This window comes from Choloepus didactylus, chromosome 4 (genome assembly GCF_015220235.1).
Source record: "Choloepus didactylus isolate mChoDid1 chromosome 4, mChoDid1.pri, whole genome shotgun sequence".
NCBI lineage: Eukaryota > Metazoa > Chordata > Mammalia > Pilosa > Megalonychidae > Choloepus > Choloepus didactylus.
In genome coordinates this window covers 181,697,198-181,719,819 of record NC_051310.1, presented here as the reverse complement: position 1 = coordinate 181,719,819, position 22,622 = coordinate 181,697,198, and the positions used below count along the sequence as shown (strand labels likewise).

The window sequence follows — 22,622 nt, the reverse complement described above, 5'->3', positions numbered from 1 at the left end:
GAAATGTAAGCTTGTTCCTTTGACTAGGCCAGAACTTCGTTTTTTCTTAGTGTAGGTTGTAGTTTTCTGTTGTCTAGGCATTTGGTTTCCTTGGTTACCAGGAACCACGTAAGCAGACCAGAACGGGCTCAGGTCCCAGAAAGGGGAAATATTTGGTATCAGGTTTCCCTGAGGGTGTGTCTTAGAAGACTGACACACCATGTGAGGCCTCAAGCTGCTGTGCTTTTCTTAACCTGTCCAGCAGGTGGCATCTGTCAGCCTCTAGCTCCTGACTGGTGTAAGGAGGTGTGGCTTCCTTAGTTTCTGTTTTGGCTGTTTTCCCCCAGGCTTTGGGGTCCGGTTCTGAATGGAAGGCAGGTAGTAGAGCTGGCACCACCTCTTTCCTCTTAGGGAAGATACACCTCTATGGAGTTTTCATTTGCATTTAAATAGGTTCTTTATCTCTCTGACTCTGCTATCTCCACCCTTGTCTGGGTCAGAGTACTGCAAACTGAAAATGGCTGAGGCTTTCTCCACTGAGCTGCTCAGGTTGAGAGAGAGAAAAAGGGACAGAAAGCCCCCTTTCAGGGTCAGTGTGCCGGTTTGAATGTATTGTGTCCCCCAAATGCCATTGCCTTTGTAGTCTTCTGGGACAGACGTTTTGGTGCTGGTTAGATTTGCTTGGAGTGTGCCCCACCCAGCTGTGGGTGATGATTTTTGATGAGATATTCCCATGGAGGCGTGGCCCTGCCCATTCGGGGTGGGCCTTGATCAGTGGAGCTATATAAATGAGCTGACTCAGAGAGAGAAAACTCACTGAGTGCAGCTGGGAGTGATGGTTTGAAGAGGGGCAAGCTTGCTAGAGAGGAACGTCCTGGGAGAAAGCCGTTTTGAGGCCGGAGCTTTGGAGCAGACGCCAGCTGCCTTCCCAGCTAACAGAGGTTTTGCGGACGCCATTGGCCATCCTCCGGTGAAGGTACCCAATTGCTGAGGTGTTACCTTGGACGCTTTGTGGCCTTAAGACTGTAACTGTGTAGTGAAATAAACCCCCGTTTTATAAAAGCCTATCCATCTCTGGTGTTTTGCATTCTGCAGCATTAGCAAACTAGGACAGTCAGTCAACAGCCCAATTTCACCCGTCCACCAGAGATAGCACCCAGTCCTCTAGGCTCCCCCTCCTGGGACAGAGAAGTCCCTTGGCTCTTCAAGGTCAGTCATCACTAAAAGCCTCTGTCTGCTTGTTGGGGATTTGCAGCTTGCACTGAGCAGTCTACATTTCCCAATTAAAACCCTAGATGGAGCTGGACTGAGGTATATTCACTTGTTCAGTGTGCTGCCCTCTATCACAGTGAGGGTTTGCAGTTTGGGCTTCCATGGGGGGAGGGGGGTCCCAGCTCAGGTCTGCAGTTTCTATTCACAGATTCCACACTGCGATCTCAGGCATTCCTCCCAATCCAGGTTGGTGCACGATGTGTGGACAGTCACGGTTGTCCCCCGGCAGTTATTTCAGATCATTTTCTAGTTGTTCCTGTTTGTTTATTAATTGCTCCAGGTAAACTAACTAACTTCCACTCCTCTCTCTGCTACCATCTTCTTCCATCTCCCCTAGCACCATTTTTTTGAACTGTCTGTCCTTTCCCTGCCTCTATAAAGCACCCCAATATATTTGGGCTTATTCTTATGTGCTTTCTTATTGGTTGCTTTAGTCTATTTGTCTATCCCTGCATCAGTACCACAATGTTTTATTTATCATCACTCTATTTGATAGGAAAAATTCTCCTCCATTTCTATCTTCTTTAAAATTATCTTGGCCATTCTTGGTCCTCCATTCTTTCATATGAATTTTAATATCTGCTTGACAGGTTCCATAAAACAGCCTTCAGGAATTGAGTGGAATGGCACTGAATTTATAGATTAATCTTGGAAGAAGTACATTTTCCTAAAATTGAGTCTCTTTATTTAAAAATATGGTATCTCCTTTCATTTATTTGAGTCTTCTTTTATGTCTTTCAAAAAAGTATAGCTTACATAATAAAGGCTGTGAAAATCTTTGCTAAAATTTCTAGATAATTTAAAAATTTTGCTGATACTGTAATTTTTTAAAATTACATTTTCTGAAAGTTGCTGAACTTTACTGACTTTTATATTCAGATTTTGGATCTGGCAACTGTGAATTCTTTTATTAGTTTTAATAGTTATTTCTGTACATACTCTTGGATTTTCTATGTAGATAGTCTAATAATGGTAAAAATGAAAAAGATGATGACAGCTACTGTTTACTAAGCATTTACTATGTGCCAGGTGGTGTTCTAAGCACTTCATATGTATTAATCTAACAACTCTGTGGGGTTAGGTAACATTCCTATTTTACAGATGAAAAAAATGAATTACAAGGTGGTAAGTTGCTAGAAGTCATCTGCTAGGAAATATAAAGCTGGGATATGAACTCAGGCATTCTATTACCCAAGCCTGTGCTCTTAACCACTACAGTGTAATACATTTTACTGGGAATGATAATTTTTGTTTCTTCCTCTTGAAATCTTATACATTTAATTTCTAGCTAGGTCTTCCCTAGTTAGGGAGTACAATGACTCCCAAATCCTTAGCACTCACTCCAGACTCAGTATCAAAATGTCACTCGACATCTCTTGTTGAAAGGCAGTGGTCTTAAACTTGAACATGTCTGCATCCAAGCTCTTAATTTCCCAGTCAAATCTACTTGCTCCTATTGTTCCTCTTCTTCGTAAATGGCAACTCTATTTTTCCAACTGCTCAGGCCAACATGGATTCATCCTTGACTCTTCTCTCTCTCAAACTTCAAATCCAGTCCATTAGCAAATCTTGTTGGCTCTACATTAGAAATACAGGGTGATGGCCAAGTCTGGAAATTCTGGTTAATACCAAATACACGATTTACTGATATTACATTAGAATACATGATAAAATAAAATATGTTTCCAAACTTTATGGTCACCTTGTATATCAGAATCCAATCAATTTTCATCATGCCATTGCTTCCTCTCTAGTACAGGCCACATCATCTCTCATTTGAACTATCATCATTGCCTCCTAACTGGTCTGCTTTGCACTCTGCCCCTACCTCTGCCAAGACTATTCTCTACAGAGCAGTTGTAATCCTGTCATTTCTCTTTTCAGAAACTCCCCATGCCTTCTCAACCCACTCAGAATAAAATCCCAAATCCTTACAATGACCTATAAGCCCCGATGTTATCTTCTCTCCCCCGATGTTATCTTCTCTAACTATTCTCCCCCTCACTCATTCCACTGACCCCCTTGTTATTCCTCCAATAAACCAAATATGCTCCTACTTCAAGGTATTTGTACTTGCTGTTCTCTCTGCCTGGAATGTTTTTTTCCAGGTATCTATGTGGCTCACTCCCTCATTTCATTAAGATTTTTGTCATATTCTGTCCCCTATCCTTACTTTATTTTTCTTCATAGCACTTATTTCCTTTCTTATTACTTTACTTGTTAATCCTTTTTTCCCCGACTAGATTTTGATCACTGTGATATCTCTAGATCCTATAACAGTGCATGGTTTTCAATACATATTTAAGGATTTAGTCTGGAATGTTTAATAGAAGTGCAACAATCAGCACTTTTGCTTGTTCTTGACTTTAAAGTGAATTTTTCTAACATTCTACCATTAGATATATTTGCTATAGGCATTAATCAATAAAATATTAGGTTAAGAAAATTCTCTTTTACTATCAGTTTGTTTACACTGTACGCATACTGAATTTTTATCAAATTTTACTGCATCTATTGACATAATTATATGTTTTTTCCCCCAAATGGGATAAGGTTATACTACATGCTTTTCTAGAAAAAAACATACTTAGACATAATACACAACATACAACTTAAAAAGCCATACAGCTAAATTTGGTTCATTTAGGACTTTGACCTTCATGTAAGTGCCAATATTTTCCTTCATTCAGTAAGCTAATCTGGTCATGATGTCAAGGTTATACTAAATTCATATGAATTAGGGAATCTTCCTTCTTTCTTAATTCTCTTAGCTTGTGTTCTAGTTTTCTAATGCTCCCAAGATGCAAAATACCAGAAATGGACTGGCTTTTATAAAGGGAGTTTATTTGGTTACACAGTTAAAGTCTTAAGGCCATAAAGTGTCCAAGGTAACACATCAGCAATCGGGTACCTTCACTTGAGGATGGCTAATGGTGTCTGGAAAACCTCTGTTCACTGGGAAAGCATGTGGCTGGTGTCTGCTCCAAAGTTCTGGTTTCTCCCAGGACGTTCCTCTCTAGGCTGCAGTTCTGCAAAAATGTCTCTCAGTTGCTCTTGGGGTGTTTGTCCTCTCTTAGCTTCTCTGGAGCAAGTGTCTGCTTTCAACAGCCATCTTCAAACTGTTGCTCATCTGCAGCTCCTCTCTCAGCTCCTGGGCATTCTTCAAAGTGTCCCTCTTTGCTGTAGCTCCTCTTCAAAATGTCACTCTCAGCTGCACTGAGTTCCCTCTGCCTGTCAGCTCATTTATATAGCTCCACTGATCATGGCCCACCCTGAATGGGTGGGGCCATGCCTCCATGGAAATATCTAATCAGAGTTACCACCTACAGTTGGGTGGGGCACATTCCATGGAAACACTCAAAGAATTCCAATCTAATCAGCACTAAAATGTCTGCCCCACAAGATTGCATCAAAGATAATAGCATTTGGGGGACATAATACATTCAAAGCGGCACAGCTTGTATAAAGTAACAATTCTTATGATTTGAAGGTTTCATAGAATATTAAGAACACCATCTGAGCCAGGTGTTTTTTCCTTTTGATGGGTAGAATTTTAAACCTAAAATTCCTATAGTAGTTATAGGTCTACTTAAGTTTTCTACTTCTAATTGAGACAATTTTGGCAGGCTTGTTAACTGTACTATTCAAATATTCTATATCTTCTAAATCAAACCATCTTTATCCTATTACAATTTTATATTAACTAATTGATAGGTACAGACAAATTTAAAAACATCTTGTCTTCATGGGGAACTAATTGTTCTCATTATAGTGACCTTCTTTAGTCCTAAAATTTGTTTTTGCTTTAATGTGAATTTTTTCCCTTAACATCAATATATCTATGCTCACTTTGTCAGGGTCAGCATTTGCCCATTTCCATGGTGTACCTTCTCCCAAAGTATTTTGTTGTGTTTTACAAGTGGCTCCTGAAAATAGCATTTCAATGGAAGAAAAAAAAATCAAAACTGATCACTTCTGTCATTTAAATGTTAAGTTCTTTTCATTTACATGTATGGTAACCACTGACATATTTGGTTTTATTTCTACTATTTTTATTTTGTGCTTTCTATTTCCATCATGCTTTTTCTCTACTACTTTTTTCCTCCTTCTGGCTTTTTACTGAATTTATCTTTTCCTTTTAATCCCCTTTTCCCCTCAATCAGTATAAAAGTCTATTTGTAATCTTTTGGGGGCCCCTTGAATTTTCTTTTATTATTTTTTAAAGACTCTCCATGACAAAAAATCTAGCTAGCTAGCTTATGTTACCACAAACAAAATAAACACTCTTTTAAAAATTTAACAACTGTATATATTTAATATTATTTATTTTTAATGCATATCTGACATGGTTAGGACTACTACTTCAATCTATATCTTTTCTTGGGGAAAAGAGGACTGCAGGAACTTTAAGTGGTCACAGATTTACATATGGAACTCAAATTAGACTTTTAGTTTCCTGATTTCAATTACAGCTCTCTATTAACAGATTCTGGTAATTCCATAATAGTGTCTCATTACATATTTCTTTTATTAAGAGATTTGAAAACATTTTCTTACAAAGAAATCAGATCAAGTACACCAAAGCTTTTCATGCATGGAAATAGAACCAATGCAATGCCACATAACGTATCAACATTTTGACACTTTGTGAGGATCACAACAACATTTAGAACTTCTAGATGGTTTGACAACTGGCATCCATATTCCAGGTCTTTCAGAAATCCCACTGGGATTGTAAATTGAAATGGTGGTGGTTCTGACAAAATTTTTACTATTTGTCCAGGTATTAACTTAAATTCTGACTTCAGAAGAGCAGTGTATCCCTTTATTAACTACTCTAACAGATATTCTGAGAGGTTTTAGAAAACCAAAGCTACTAAGCAGATTTGTCTAAACACTGAGGGTGGAAGTAATCTTCAAAGGTAATATAATCATTCAAGGATATCCTAACAGGATAAGTAACACAGCAAATCCTCTCTGCCTCTACTAATCTATAATCTGTACAGATGGGTCCCAAAGGTATCCAAGGGTTAAGATTTAGGGAATACCTATATCATTAACAAAACGGACTACTTTATTGAGAATAACACCACAAGAAAAACTTTAAGGAATCATGTGGCTCTTTGGGGTGGGTAAGGAAAGGGTAGCTAAAACGTAAGTGTTGTATAAACTAAATATCTTTTACTAATTTCAAATGATCACTACTTTTCCATCAACGAATAAAAAAAGAAATACATCCTTTTCAATTTAAAAAGAATTTTTGGGAAAGGATTACAACAAAAATTAAATACTTTTAGATTTAATTTGATCCTACCTCTAACTAACACTTGATAATACTATTAGTTAGTACTGAAATTTAAAAACTTCAAACCCCAAATTCATATGACTGACAACCAGCCTCAAACCCTTTCATTTGTTCTATATCTCAAGTCTTATCTGAAATGATAGCTAATCAGAAAGTGATGGTTCCTAACAGGGGACATAATATATTCTGGACATCCTGAAAATTTAAAAATGATAGAAAATAACTGTCCTTTGTTAACACAGAACTCTGTAATGGGTAACATTATTTTCAATAACTTGAATTAATCTGCATGATGAGTTGTACAAACTCTTATTTTAGTAGTCAGATTTGTATCAAGATTACTAAATCTATTTTATGGTAACAATTATTAAGAAGTGTTATTAAAATTTAAAAAATACAGCAAACATCCTTTTCTTTTTTTTCATGATGATCATAATTTTACAAAATGACATATAAGCTAGACTTAAATTTGGAATTTATACCTTTATCTTGATGACTGTTAGCTGTCCCCAGAAACTGTAAGTCAGAATCCACACTGCCAGTTTTACCACATATCTGTGAAAATCCAAGTTGTCCACATTTCCCAGAAAGATGTGTCTGATGAGACCCAATAGTATCTTTGGAAGGAAGGAAGGAGAAAAATGTGAATGTTGGCTTTATTTCATGAGTACATTTTACTTCATAAATATTAGTGTAATTTGATAGGAATAAATAGAAGAGTAAATACACAATGAGCCAGGTAGACAAGAAAGGGCTAAAGTTTTTGGTATTGGCAGATCTGATTAGTGTCAGGGGCTGAAGGACAGAAGATAAAATGATAAAGGAAAGAAAAAAGAAGTATATTAAAGAATATGCATGAAGGCAGATTCCTCTTTGCTCCCTTCTTCTCAGTACTGAATGGTTTCTCCAGACCTGGTTTCCTTACACCCAATGTTTGAAGTATATACTACATCCAAAAAGTTCTACAGCAGAACTCTTCTACTTTCTTTCTTAACATACCACACAACATTCGTGTAATTTCCAAGCTTATCCAGGCATGTATTACAGATCCCTTCCCTCTCCAGTAATTAATTAAGGTTATTCCTGAAGTATAAGGTTAATCCTAAGGGTAGGTGAGTGGGTCTGAAGAAAAGAAGGTGATGATGATCTCTCTGGAGTTCAGTTTATTTATCAGCAGAATGAACTGATTCCTTACAGTTCTGACATAGTTTGATTTTTAAAATTCTCTCCCTATGATTTCAAGACCTTTTATTCTTCATGTACTGGACATCTTAGTTAATTCTCACCTCCATGCTTTTGGTTATACTCCCTCCCTGCCTGGAACACCCTCTTTTTTTGCCTCACTACCAATCCCAAATCCCTTCTTTAAAGTCCAACTCAAGTCTAACCTCTTTCCTAGAGTTTTCCCAAACCACATTTCAATCTACGATTGCTTCCTTTCTTGGATTCCTATAGTACTCATAATTTGTATCATCTAATCTAGCATTAGGTTATATGTTGCCTTTTTCTCCAGTTGTTTAAAATATGCACTACTGGATAATGAGCATCTCAATGGTATAAGAAAAATGACGTTTATAAAAACAAAAAATAATGGTATGAACATAACTGAATATATTCTTACATTTATTACTATTAAATAAATTATACTACATAATCATAACATTTCATTTTTATATTAAAATACTAGGTAATTACTATAAAAAGGACCATAAATTCTTATAAGGGAAAAAGTTTGCTAAATGCACTGTGTCCTAACTCAAAGCACACATATTTCAATAACTAATATCACTGGATATTAAGTGTTAATATCTATAACACAATCTTTACTTTGTAAACTATTTTCCCTTTCCAACTGGCATTTGTTTTGTCAACACATCATCATTTTTCTAATTACCTGGGCTAAATCTTGACACCTTTCTCTCCTTCCTTTCTTCATCTTATACATCCAATCATCATATACTCCTAATTATTATTCTCCATCTGCAAAGAACCTCGTCACTCTAGTTTCTTAATGAAAAAAAAAATTCCATTAGCTCTCTATAGCTTATTAGTATGAGATCAAATTTCTAAGCCAAGCACACAGATTCTCTATATCTCAACTGATCTTTTACCACCCAAGATGAATCTTGCCTTGGCATAGTTTCCAGAATATCTCAAGCCCATTCTCAATGTAAGCCTCCATTCTCCCCATACATTCTCTCTAACGACTTGCATCATATGCAACCAAACTGCAAAAGAGATGTAGTTTCAGCACTACCTCCTCCTTACGCCCATGACAATGACCACATCCTCTGAATTACCAAAATACTTGCTGTCTGTAACACTTACTTAGGCAATTAGGCATCTTTTTCACTTGCTCCAGCTAAAAATCGTTAGAGCCATTCTTGACTTCTCTTTTGTATACTACATTCTCAATCCATCAGCAAATCCTATCAATTCTATCTTTGACAACCAGAATACAATCACTTCTCACTATACTCACTGCTACCCTGGTTAAAGACTCCATCAACTGCAGCCAGAATTACTACCAAAGACTCCTAACGAGTATCCCCATTTTGCCCTCTTTTAGTCTATTCTAAACAGAACACCACTTCTTTCCTCAAGATATTCCACACTCAGAGTAAAAGCTAAGTTCATTCAATAGCCCACTAGGCTTTATAAATAAGGACCCAAATTACCTTATTGATTTCTACCAAACATTCCCTTATTCATTCCATTCCAGGCATATTAGACTCTGATTTTTCTTAAACATGTCTAACACACTTCCATCTCAGTTACTCTGCACTGACTGTTACCACTTCCTGGAATTATCTGTCCTTGTCTCCTAGTATCTGTATGATTTCCTCTCGTATTTTTTCAAACATTCCCTTCTGAATATGGCCTTCTCTTACCACTTTATTTAAAATAGTCCCCCTTCCATATTCCTCTTCTCTGGTTTATTTTTCCCCATAGCATTTATTTCACCTTCATTTTTGAAGGATAATTTCATTGTATACAAAAAACTAGATTGGTGGTTTTTTCTTCTTTCAACACTTGAAGTATTTCACTCCACTCTCTTCTTGCTTCATGGTGTCTGCAGACATATACCATATAATTCTTATCTGTATTTCTCTATAGGTAAGGTGCTGTTTTCTTCTGGCTTATTTTGAGATTTTCATTTGTCTTTGATTTTCTGCAGTTTGAATATGATATGCCTAGGTATAGAATTTCCAGTATTTATCCTGATTGGTGTTCTCCGTGCTTCCAGAACGTGTAGTCTGGCATCTATCAGTAATTTTGGAAAACTCTCAGCCATTATAATTTCAAATATATCTTCTGTTCCTTTCTTTCTCTCTTCCCCTTTTGGTACTCCCAGTACACTTAATGTTATACTTTTTGTAACTGTTCCATAGTACTTGAGTATTCTGTTCCATTTTTTTTTCAGTATTTTTTCTCTTTGATTTTTCAGTTTGGGAAATTCCTAATGGCATATCTTCAAGCTAACTGATTTTTTGTTTGCCATGTCCACTCTACTGATGAGCCCACTGAAGGCATTCTTAGTTTGTTATTTTTTTTACAACAAACTTTATTTTTAGAGCAGTTTTAGGTTTACAGAAAAATCGCACAGAAAGTACAGAGAATTCCCATGTACTACCCCACCACCACCACAGTTTTCCCTATTATCAACATATTGCATTAGCATGTGTTTCAGTTTGCTAAAACTGTCGGGAATGCAATACACCAGAGATGGACTGGTTTTTAACAATGGGGATATATTACGTTACAAATTTAATAGTTCTAAGGCCTTGAAAATGTCCAAATTAGGGCATCAAGAGGAAGATACCTTCTCTGAGGAAAGGCTGTTGGCATCTGGGGTTCCTCTGTCACAGGGGAAGGCAAACAGTGACATCTGCTGGTCCTTCTCTCCTGGGTCCTGGTTTCAAAATGGCTCTCTCAGTTTCTGTGGGTCCTTCTTAATTCTCCCAGAGTGTTTTCTTTCTTAGCTTCTCTCGGTCCTTCTTAGTTTCTCCAGGGCAAACTCTGAATTTCATCTCTTGGCTTCTCTCCTGGTTCTGGTTTCAATGGCTGTCTCCAAAACGCTTCTCTGTGCTACCTGAGTTTCATCTGTTTTTTATTCTCTCATAAAGGACTCTAGACAAGGGGACTAAGACCCATCTTGAATGGGCTGGGTCACACCTCCATGGAAACAACCTAATCAAAAGGTCCCACCCACAATAGGTCTACCCCGCTCCCCCCAAGAATGGGTTAAAAGAAGATGGCTTTTCTGGGGTACATAACAGCTCCAAACCAGCACAGTGTGGTACCTTTGTTAGAACTGATAAATCAATATTGATATATTATTAGTAATTAAAGTCCATCACTTACATTAGGATTCACTCTATATACAGTTCTATGGATTCTGACAAATGCATAATGCCATGTATCCACACTACAGCATCATACAGAATAGTTTCACTGCACTAAAAATACCCTGTACTTTACATATTCATCCCTTCTCCCTACCTCAACCCACACCCGAGGCAACCACTGGTCTTTTTACTGTCTCTATAGTTTTGCCTTTTCCACAATGTTGTATAGTTGGAATCATGGAGTATGTACTTTTTCAGACTGGCTTCTTTCACTTAGCAATATGCATTTAAGGCTCCTCCATGTTTTATTGTGACTTGATGGTGTTAGGAAATTCCACTCCAAATGCAGGCTTTCACAAATGGCACAACAGACAAGCCTTCTGTGCAAATCTTCCTGGTAATCAGCCACTGCATCCTGCCCCAAAACCCCCCTTCCTCATCTATATAGATTCCAATCCTTAAGACAACACTAAAACCTCTCCCTTGGCTCAACACCATTCCTTCTCAATTCCCACCCCAAAAGACCCCCTGGTCCAATCATCACTTAAACCATCATCTAAACCCCTGTCCATCTTGACCAACTGACTACCCCTGAAGACAAAACATAAATACAGCTCTCCCTTTGTCTCAAATGGGCTGAAGCTTTATTTCAGACCCCCACCATGCTGATGGTGCTTTTCTTTCCAACCCCCACCATGCTGCTATTTAAATAAAACTTTCCTGCCTGAAGTCGATTAGTCTCTGTGCCCTCTATGACTGCATGCTGAAATTTCTAACAGATAGGACACTTCTTTTTATCACCGAATAATATTCCTTTGTATTAATGTACCATTGTTTGTTTATCCATTTGCCTGTGGAAGGGCATCTAGGTTGCTTCCAAATTTTGACAATTATGAATAGAGCTGCTATAATCATTCATGTGCAGGTTTTCGTGTGGATATAGGTTTTCAACTCCTTTGAGTAAACACAAGTTGTGTAATTGCTGGATCATAAGGTAAACCTATGTTTATTTTTTTAAGAAACTGCTCAACTGTCTTCCAAAGTGGCTATATCATTGTGCATTCCCACCAGCAATGAATCAGAGTTTGTCTTGCTCCACATTCTCACCAGCATTTGTTGCTGTCAAGTGTTTTGGATTTTAGCCATTCAACAGGTATGTAGTAGTATTTCATTGCTGTTTTAACTTGCAATTCCTTAATGATATATGATGTTGAGCATCTTTCTATATGTTTATTTGGCATCTGTATATCTGTATATCTTCGGTGAGGTGTCAGTTCAGCCTTTTGTCCCAGTATTATCTGAGTTGTCTGTTTTCTTATTATTGAATTTTAGGTTCTTTGTATATTTTAGATACAAGTTCTTTGCTAGATATGTTTTGCAAATATTTTCTCCCAGTCTGTAGCTTGTCTTTTCATTATCTTAAGTGTCTTCTGCAGAGGTGAAATTTTTAATATTGAATATGTCCAACATTTTTTTTTATTTCATGGTTTGTACTCTTGGAGTTGTACCTCAGAAGTCATCACCAAACCCTAGGTCACCTTGAATTCCTGTTATCTTTTAGTTTTACATTTTACATCTAGGTCCATGATCCATTTTGAGGTGATTTTTGTGAAAGGTGTGGGATCTGTGTCTAAATTCATTTTTTTGCATGTGGACGTCCAGTTGTTCCAGGATCCTCTTTGTTGAAGAGACTATCCTTTCTCTATTGAAATGCCTTTGATCCCTTTGATCCTTTGTCAAATATCAGTTGACTATATTCATGTGGATCTATTTCCGGGTTCTCTATCCTGTTCCATTGATCTATTTGTCTGTTCTTTCAGTAAAACCACACAGTCTTGATCACTGTAGTTTTAATAGTAAGGGTAATTAAGCTTAAAGTTGGCTCGTGTCAGTCCAGCAACTTTGTTCTTCTTCGGTATTGTGTTGGCTATTGTGGGTCCTTTGCCTTTCCATACAAACTTTAGAATCAATTTGCCTATCCACACAATAACTTGCTGGAATTTTGCATGAGACTGCATCAAATATGTATATTATTTTGGGAAGATGTGCCAGTTTGAAACTTATGTATCCCAGGAAAGGTCATGTTCTTTTAATCCAGTCTTATGGATGCGGACTTGCTGTAGGTGGGACCTTTTAATTAGGTTGTTTCCATGAAGATGTGACCCACCCACCTGTGGCGTGAGACCTTTTGATTAGATTATTTCCAAGGAGGTGTGACTCCACCCATTCAAGGTGGGTCTTAATTAGAGCACTGTAGTCCTTAAGAGGGCTGAGAGCCCACAAAGACCCAGGCACTTGGAGATGCAGAAAGAAAGATGTCTGGAGATGTTAAGCTAAGAGATGAAGCCCAGCATTTGCCCCGCAGAAGCTAAGAGAAGAGCGCCAGATGCTTAGAGAGAAAAGCCTAGAGAGACAGAAGCCCAGAGACATTTTGGATAAAGCTGTTTTGAAACCAGAACCTGGGAGCGAAGGACCAGCCAACGCCAGCCACGTGCCTTCTCAGATGAGAGGTGTTCCAGATACCACTGGCTTTTCTCAGTGAAAGTATCTTCTTGTTGATACCTTAGTTTGAACACCTTTATGGGCTTAGAACTGTAGATCTGTAACCTAATAAATTCCCTTTATAAAAGTCAATCCATTTCTGGTATTTTGCATAATGGCAGCTTTAGCAAACCAGAACAGAAGAGTTGATATCTTAATGATAGTGAGTGTTCTTATCCATGAACACAGACTATTTCTCATTTATTCAGATCTTCTTTGATAACTTACAGCAGAGTTTTATAATTTTCTTCATATACATCTTGCATATATTTTGTTGGATTTATACTTAAGTATTTCTTTCTCTTTTTTAGTGCTAATTTTAAATGGTGTTGAGCTTTTAAATTTAAAATTTCAACTATTCATTGCTGTTATATAGCAAAGCAATTGACTTTTGTATATTAACCTTGTATCCTGCAATCTTGTTATAATCACTAATTAGATCTACTTTTTTTGTTGTTGTTGTTGAGAATTTGGGATTTTCTACACAGACATCTGTGAACAAAGACCTTTTTCTTACCTCCTTCCATATTTGTATGCTCTATTTCCTTTTCTTGTCTTACAGTTCTAACTAGGATTTCTAGTATTATGCTAAATAGGAGCAGTGACTGGGGGAATCCTTGTCTTGTTCCTCCTCTATGGAGGAAAGCATCCTGTCGGTCACCATTAAGTATAATGGCTGACAATTTTTATAGATATTCTTTACCAAGTTGAAGAAGTTCCCTTCTATCCCAAGTTTGCTGAGTTTTTATCATGAATGGGTGTTGGGTTTTGTCAAATGCTTTTTCTGCATCTATTGATATGATCATATGATTTTTCGTCTTTAGGATGCTGACGTGATGATTACATTAATTGATTTTTGAATGCTCAACCAGCCTTGTATACTTGGAATAAATCCCACTTTATTGTCTAATTCTTTTTATACATTTTTGGATTCAATTTGTTAATATTTTGTTGAGGATTTCTGCATCTATGTTCATGAGATAGTGGTCTATAATTTTCCTTTCTTGTAATGTCTTTGCTTAGTTTTGTTGTTAGGATAATGTTGGCCTCAAAATGAGTCAGGAAGTGTTCTGGTTCTATTTTCTGGAAGGGGTTGTAGAGAATTGGTATCATTTCTTTAAATGTTTGGTAGGATACACCAGTGAAATCAGCTGGGCCTGGTACTTTCTGTTTTGGAAGGTTATTAATTGTTGATTCAATTTCTTTAATACATATAGGCCTATTCTGATTACTTGTTTCTCCTTATTTAAGCTTTGGTAGATTGTGGCTTACAAGGAATTTGTCTATTTCATTTAACTTACCAAATTTGTGAGCATAAAATTATTCATAATATCCTTTATTATCCTTTTACTGTCCATGGGATCAGTAGTGATGGTTCCTCTTTCATTTCTGATTGCTACAGTATTTATTTATAGCATTTCCTTCTGATTCTTTTCAGAATTTTTATCTCTTCTTACACTACCCATCTGTTCTTGATTGTTTTTCACTTTTTCCATTAGAGCTCTTAGAATAATTAATCAGTTATTTTAAATTCCCAGTCTGATCATTTCAAAATCCCTGCCATATTTGAGTCTGGTTCTGAAGCTTTTGCCCTGTCTCTTCAGACTATGTTTTTTGCCTTTTAACATGTCCTGTTTTTTTTTTTTTTTTTTTTTTGGCAGGCTAGACATAAAGTATTGGGTAAAGGAACAGAGGTAAACAGTCCTTTACTGTGAGGTTGCATGTTTATCTGGCTGTGTGTTAGGCTGTGTTTACTGTTTGCTGTAACTCTAGGTATCAGAGGCTAAAATTTCATCAGTTGTCTTTGTTTTTGTCTCCCCTGTTGTTTTTTGACTGGTTTAGAAATTTCTTTTTAAATAGGTTCTGAGCTTTGCAGTTCTTTTCTTGTTATTATACAGAAGTCCAATAAGCAAAGTGTTCTGTAATCCTATGACTAGGTCTGTCTTTTACTGAGACCGTGTCCCTAGGCTATGAACTCCACAAGTGCTTCCAGGTTTTGTGTGTGTGTGTGTGTTTTGTTTTTGCTTTTTTTTTTTTTTAACCCCTGAGGTGAGTCAGGAAGGCTAGACAGGCTGAAGTTGGGTAACCCACTTACGCAAGTGGGTTAGGCTCTATTAAGATCCAAGTTTGTTAGGATCTGGTAAAACAGTTTCCCTTGAAGACAGGCCCTGTTAAGAAGAACAGAGAGCTCTGGGTGTATTTCAGAATGGTTAGTTTTCCTCTCCCCCTGTCAGATGCACCAGAGGGTTTTTCTCCAGTGTTGACAGATGGAACCTGCTCAGGTTCCTGAAGGTAAAACTCAACCTGTAAGCCTGGCCTCAATGGATATTTTATTTCTCAAGGCAGCCCTCAGTCAGTGTCTAGTAATTAGTCAATTACCCTTTAAGTATTCGTGCTGGTGGTGGTTTCTGTTTCCAGTAAGCTGTGGCTCTTTTTATCTGCCTCTCTCCTGTTTTTGGAGCAGTGGTTTGTCCTGTGACCTCAATTGTCTGATGGACCTAAGAAAAGAGTTGTTTTCAGTTTTTCCACTTTTTTCTTGTTGTGAGGCCAGGAGTGCCTATTTCCAGACTCTTTACATGTTGGGCCAGAAACCAGAAGTTCCCTATAGCATTTATCACTTATGTAACTTAATACATCTAGCACTCCAAAAAGAATGCAAAATCTATTAGGCAGGAAGTTTTCCCTTGTTTGTTGACTGCTCTATCCCTAGTACTTAGAAAAGTACCTGACACATAAGAGATCCTCAAATAAATATGTTGTTGATTAAATGGGTATTACCTTACATTGCTACATAAAGGGTTTCAGTGAATGTCTTATGAGACAATTATGTCAAAGTGTCCATCTTTATCAAATTTTCAATAAATGTTTATTGAATCTCATTTGCCTACTAGATTATAAATTCCATGAGCCCTTGAATGAATTTAGAAGTTGAGAAGTCCTTAACTTACTTCAACTTGTTCACTACCTGCAACTGTTACTTACCAGCACACAGAGGAAGAGAATCTGGATTAAAATCCCGACTATTCTGAAATAAATTTCTTGACACTCTTTTTCTGCTAAAACATAAGTCATCACTGACTGGGATTCCTTGAGTGGGCTTTAATTTTGGAGAAGGGATGAAATCATATGCTGAGAACTATAAGAACAGAATAATAGATTAGCAAATTTATGTTAAGCATACTTTGTAATAAACATAACAAAATAACTTAGACACAATCATGCAATTCAGAAAAAAAGAAAATAAATTTACAAAATAGACTATAAAGCAAATAAACATCCACACATCATATGATACAATAATAGTAATTTTCATTCCATGATAGAAATGCAAATTTTTTTCCTCTTTCCTACTAACTTCATCCCAACCCTTTTCTGTATCTTAACTTCCTGCAGCATATATCTGGCAGCTAAAAAGGAAAAAATACAAATGATAAAAAAAGGGAAAAATAACAACTTGAGAGGGGAATAGAACATGACTGATTCAGCAGTATAACCACTCATACTACACCTTCTTTCTTTGAGCAATAGACAGGAATGTTGACTCAGGGTAAATGAACAGGCAAGCATCTCACATTCTTATTGAGGCAAAATTTATTATTCATAATCTGTAGCCCAAATGTAAATGCACTGTGGTAACCTATGTCGTACCTCCCTTAGGAGGTTAGGAGGTTTTTTAAGATGGGTCTCTTAGTAAAAACCAAGTACATAATACTTTAATATATATCTAGTACTTTATGGTTTCTAAGTCCTTTCTTGCATACCTCATTTAATTCTTAAAAGCAGGAAAGTGCCAGGATAGAATAAGACCCCCTTAATCATAGTTAAAGAACTAAATGAGGGAATGATTCAAGTGTTCAGAATTCTTCACCAATGGTAACCTCAATTGTTCTGGATCACTAAAAACTAAAAAAGGATATTTATATAATGCGTAAGAATAGCCTCCAGAATGACCTCTCTACTCTATTTGAAGTCTCTCAGCTACTGAAACTTTACTTTGTTTCATTTCTGTTCCCCATTTTGGTTAAGAAGGCTTTCTCAATCCCATGATGCCAGCTCTATAATCATCCCTGGGAGTCAGGTCCCATGCTACCAGGGAGACTTACAACCCTTGGAGTTATGTCCCATGTAGGGTAGGGAGGGCAGTGAGTCCATCTGCCAAGTTGGCTTGGAAAGAGAGGTCACATCTGAGCAATGAAAGAGATTCTCTGGGAGTGACACTTAGGCACAATTATTAAGTAGGCTTAGCCTCTACTTTTGCAGTAACAGGCTTCAAAAGGGCAAGCCCTAACGAGGACTCGGCCTACTACATTGGTAGTCTCTGACTTATAGTTAAGACTAATTTAATCCAATTCTCTTAGAAGTCTACAAGTAAGGCTCATTAAGAAGGAGAATATCTATTATAAAGTATTCCTTAAAGTCATGGTAAAGGTAAGTATTATAAAAGGCCATTATTCACACTTCTTAATAATGGTTTGAAATTTATATATATAAGCTTACCTAATATTTTATTCTTGCTGTTTATTGTCTCTTTACCATTGCATTCAATCCTTTGTATATTTTTTCAGAAAAGAGAATAAAAATTTGTTCTTTCAATCCTTTGACCTAATGTATCTTATTTTAGCTTTTGGGAGAGGTTGTGAAAATACTACAAAAATAGTTTTAATTCTATTTTGGTAGAGTTAGTAGCAACTTATCAGGAAGAGACATTTTAATAGCTAACTCTCTCAGAAACCACCTACATATATGCCTTTACTAAACTTGCACTAAACCTTTACCTTGACCTCCAATTTTTGGACCCTTACTTTCTACCAGTTTTTTCTAGTTCTACCACCTGGACTCCAATCTCACCCCTTAATTGTGGTCATTAAAAATTTTATTCCCATAAGCCAAAGTCACCATCTATAAACATGTTTCTATATTTCTATTGAATCATTTTTGTGCACACTTTAAGAAAATATAGTTGTAATACTATATAAAACAGGCTTTATATCCTGTTTTTTGCAGTTAACATATAATAAAAGTACTTCCCATGTTGTTAAAACCCTTTATAAGGGCTATAAACTTTAATTACAGAAGTAGTAACTTCTTAATATAAAATGTGCAAACAATATAAAAGTAAATAAAATACAAAGTCAAATTGCCCTTTGGCACCAGAGCCAGCACAATCCGATTGTTAAACCCTGTTCACAGGTCTTTTTCTACATATAAATGCATTTCAAAAGCTATTTTTGGAGAAACTAAGATGGCGGCTAGGTGAGACAGGGCGAAGGAACACCTCTGTGAAAAACACTGGATGGGAGCCAGAGGGTGATCCAGAATACCGGTTACAGAGATGCGCCAGCTGGACGAGGTCTCCTGGTTCCAGAGGGGCCGTATACTTGGTGAAACCGGGAGTCTGCATTCTGAAATGAGTGAGTAAGCTGGCTGGAAGACCCGCAGCCGTGCAGTGGTCTGGGGAAGCCAGGGTTTGGTGTTTGGAGACCGACGGGCTCTTTGAAAAAAAAAAAAAAAGGGAAAAACCCAGGAACAGCTGCAGTTGCGATAGTGGGAACCACGCAGTAAAACACAGCAAGAGGGGGCTGGGCCGGCCTCTCGGTGTCTGGCCTGGAAGACAACCTGCTGCAAATACCCTCGGGGCTGGGGAAACGGAGGGGAGAGCCGGAACCAGAAAGAAACCCCGCAGCTAGCAGCTGGCTCCCTGGAGGGCTGGATAAAGTCCTGCCCAGGGCTGTGCCCACAGTCCAGAGCTTGCCAGTTGTCCCAGAGCTGGGAAGGAGGAACTGTGTGAGGAGGAGGGGGGTGGAGATGCCCCATTCGGCCATCTTTGCATCAGGCTGAAAGCGCCCGTCCACGGCTCTGTAGCCCACAGCTTCCCTTGAGGGACGGTGCGCACTGGTGATCTAGCACGGCATTCCCTCGGCAGAGGCCCTGGAGGATCGCGGCTGGGCGGGGGGACCCGATCAGAGAACCCAGAGACACTATGCCAAGTCCGGTGGTTTGTGGGACAGCAAGAGAGAGGGTCTGGGGCTGAAATGAAATGAAGGCTTAGACTCTTGTGGCGGCCTTGAATCTCCGGGAACCCAGGGGATTTGAATATTAAAACTGTCCTTCCTTCCTGGCCATCTGTACACATGCCCCACATTTGGGGTGGATGGCTCCAGCAACACACCCAAACTGAGATCTCCAACGGAACCCCACAAGAATCATTTCCCCACACACTGCAGGGACAAGGTGGAGAATTGACTTGAGGGGTATAGGTGACTCACAGACGCCATCTGCTGGTTAGTTAGAGAAAGTGTACGCCACCAAACAGTGTTTCTGAAAAATTAGATTGGTATTTTTTTTTTTTTTTTTTTTTTTTACAACTTGAAAGAACCCTATCAAGCAAAGCAAATGCCAAGAGGTCAAAAACAACAGAAAATCTTAATGCATATGATAAAACCAGACGATATGGAGAATCCAACTCCAAACACACAAATCAAGATATCTGAAGAGACACAGTACCTGGCAAAATTAATTAAAGAACTACAATTGAGGAACGAGAACATGGCAAAGGAGTTAAAAGACATCAAGAAGACCATGGCCCAGGATATAAACGACATAAAGAAGACCCTAGAAGAGCATAAAGAAGACATTGCAAGAGTAAATAAAAAAATAGAAGATCTTATGGAAATAAAAGAAACTGTTGGCCAAATTAAAAAGACTCTGGATATTCACAATACAAGACTAGAGGAAGCTGAACAACGTCTCAATGTCCTAGAAGTCCACAGAACAGAAAATGAAAGAACAAAAGAAAGAATGGAGAAAAAAATCAAAAAAATCGAAATGGATCTCAGGGATACGATAGATAAAAAAAAACGTACAAACTTAACACTCATTGGTGTCCCAGGAGGGGAAGAGAAGGGCAAAGGTCTAGAAAGAGTATTCAAAGAAATTGTTGGGGAAAACGTCCTAAACCTTCTACACAATATAAATACACACACCATAAATGCCCAGCGAACTCCAAATAAAAGAAATCCAAATAAACCCACTCCAAGACATATTCTGATCAGACTGTCAAATACTGAAAAGAAGGAGCAAGTTCTGAAAGCAGCAAGAGAAAAGCAATTCACCACATACAAAGGAAACAACATAAGACTAAGTTGTGACTACTCAGCGTCTCCCATGGAGGTGAGAAGGCAGTGGCATGACATATTTAAAATTCTGAGAGAGAAAAATTTCCAACCAAGAATACTTTATCCAGCAAAACTCTCCTTCAAATTTGAGGGAGAGCTTAAATTTTTCACAAACAAATGCTGAGAGATTTTGCTAATAAAAGACCTGCCCCATTTCAGATACTAAAGAGAGCACTACCAGCAGAGAAACAAAGAAAGGAGAAAGAGATATAGAGAATTTTAACAGACATATATAGAACCTTACATCCCAAATCACCAGGACACTCATTTTTCTTTAGTGATCACGGATCTTTCTCCAGAAGGGAGCATAAGCTGGGACATAAAACAAGCCTCAAGAAATAAAAAAAAAAAAAAAATTGAATATACTCAAAACACATTCTTCAACCACAATGGAATACAAATAGAAGTCAATAATTTCTGAACTGTAACTCCACTATTTACTTCCTACATGATAGAAAATACACAAACTCTAATGACAAATCAGTGGTTTTGAACTCAATGTAAAATATGTAATTTTAGACAACTATATAAAGGTGGAGGAATGGAGGAGTATAGGAACATAGTTTATGTGTCTTATTGAAGTGAAGGTGGTATCAAAGAAAAACAAGATTGTTATGGATTTAAGAGGTTAATTTTAAGCCCCACAGTAAACACAAAGAAATTATCAGAGAATATAACCACGGAGATGAAAAGCAGAGTATGGGTTAAGAGAAATGGGGGAAGGGGCAAGGGGGAGTTAAGAAATGAGTGTAGGGTTGCTGTTTGAGGTGAAGGGAAATTTCTAGTAATGGATGGTGGAAAGGTGATAGCATTACAGCATTCTAAATGTGATTAATCCCACTAATGGAAGGCTAGGGAGGGGGTGGAATGGGAAGATTTAGGCTATAAATCTAAATTTTCCACAACTGAAAAAAAAAAAAAAAGACAGTCTAAATAGATGACAATTGAATGCCAAGGATGAACTTGGATGGGATTGGAGGATGGAGGACAGGTGGCTCAAAGGGACACAGTTGAGACATAAGGAAAAGGAAATACAGAATGTAAGCTTTGTATCATTGTTGAATTTCTTGAACTTCTTAGCTGCACTTAATGGGATTGCATAAAAGAATGTTCTTGTTCACGGGAAGTGTATATGTGAATTATAGTGTATGTTCAAGGATGTGTGCAGCTAGCTCTCGTATGTTCAGAAGACAGAGCAATAGATGATGGATGACAGATAGGGAAGGAAGGAAAGAAATAGCGATGTGACAGCATGGTAAAGTTGGTGGATTGAGCTATCGGGGGAGGGGGGTCAGGGCATGATGGACTTCTGTGTATGGGGTTAGTATTGGTTTTTGCAACTGTTCCTATAACTGAATTTAGTTCAAAAAAAAAAAGCTATTTTTAAAAAGCAAAAATGGATTATACAGTATTCTGCTTGGCACAAAGTAAATACTCAGCATACTGTGGCCATTTACCATGTTAAAACATACATACCTCCTTTATTATTAGTTTTAATGGCTGCCCAGTATTCCACATTATGATTGGGCTCATAGTTCCCTATGGATAAACATTTTGTTTGTTGGAACTTTTCACTATTGCAATCTTGCAATGAACACTGCAGGTAAATTATATGAGTATTTCTATAGAACAAAAATCCTAGAAATGGAATTGTTGGAACTAAGATAGTAAACTATTTTTAATGGCTGTATAATATGCCACTGACTAGCAGCACCACTCTCCTATTACGGAACATTTGTGTTCCTTCCAATTTTTTTTATATTGATAAGGAAGAAATTCCAATAAGGCAAATAGTGCAGACCTGGCTTAAGTTACAGTGCTGATAAAAGGAGATTGGCAGACTGTATAACATATGCTATGTAGCTATAAGAATTTTCTTTGATACCCTTAGACTGCCTGCAGAAGGGCAGAATACCCACACAGAACTCTTTGTAGCTGTCAACTAACAAGTTTACCCATAAAACATGTAAACAAGACTTACTCTGCCTAGTGTGCAATATT

The 22,622-nt window shown here is 37.6% G+C and overlaps 1 protein-coding gene across 1 annotated transcript in view; it reads right to left on the bottom strand.

The window, feature by feature from the left end:
• The window catches only part of TOGARAM1 (TOG array regulator of axonemal microtubules 1), a 124,228-nt gene that overhangs the window by 71,791 nt on the left and 29,815 nt on the right, over positions 1–22,622 (bottom strand). The window contains exons 2-3 of the mRNA XM_037834917.1: positions 16,429–16,582; positions 7,039–7,173 (exon numbers count right to left, since the gene is read on the bottom strand). Coding sequence (XP_037690845.1) covers positions 7,039–7,173; positions 16,429–16,582 — 289 coding nt within the window. The remainder of the gene's footprint in view (positions 1–7,038; positions 7,174–16,428; positions 16,583–22,622) is intronic.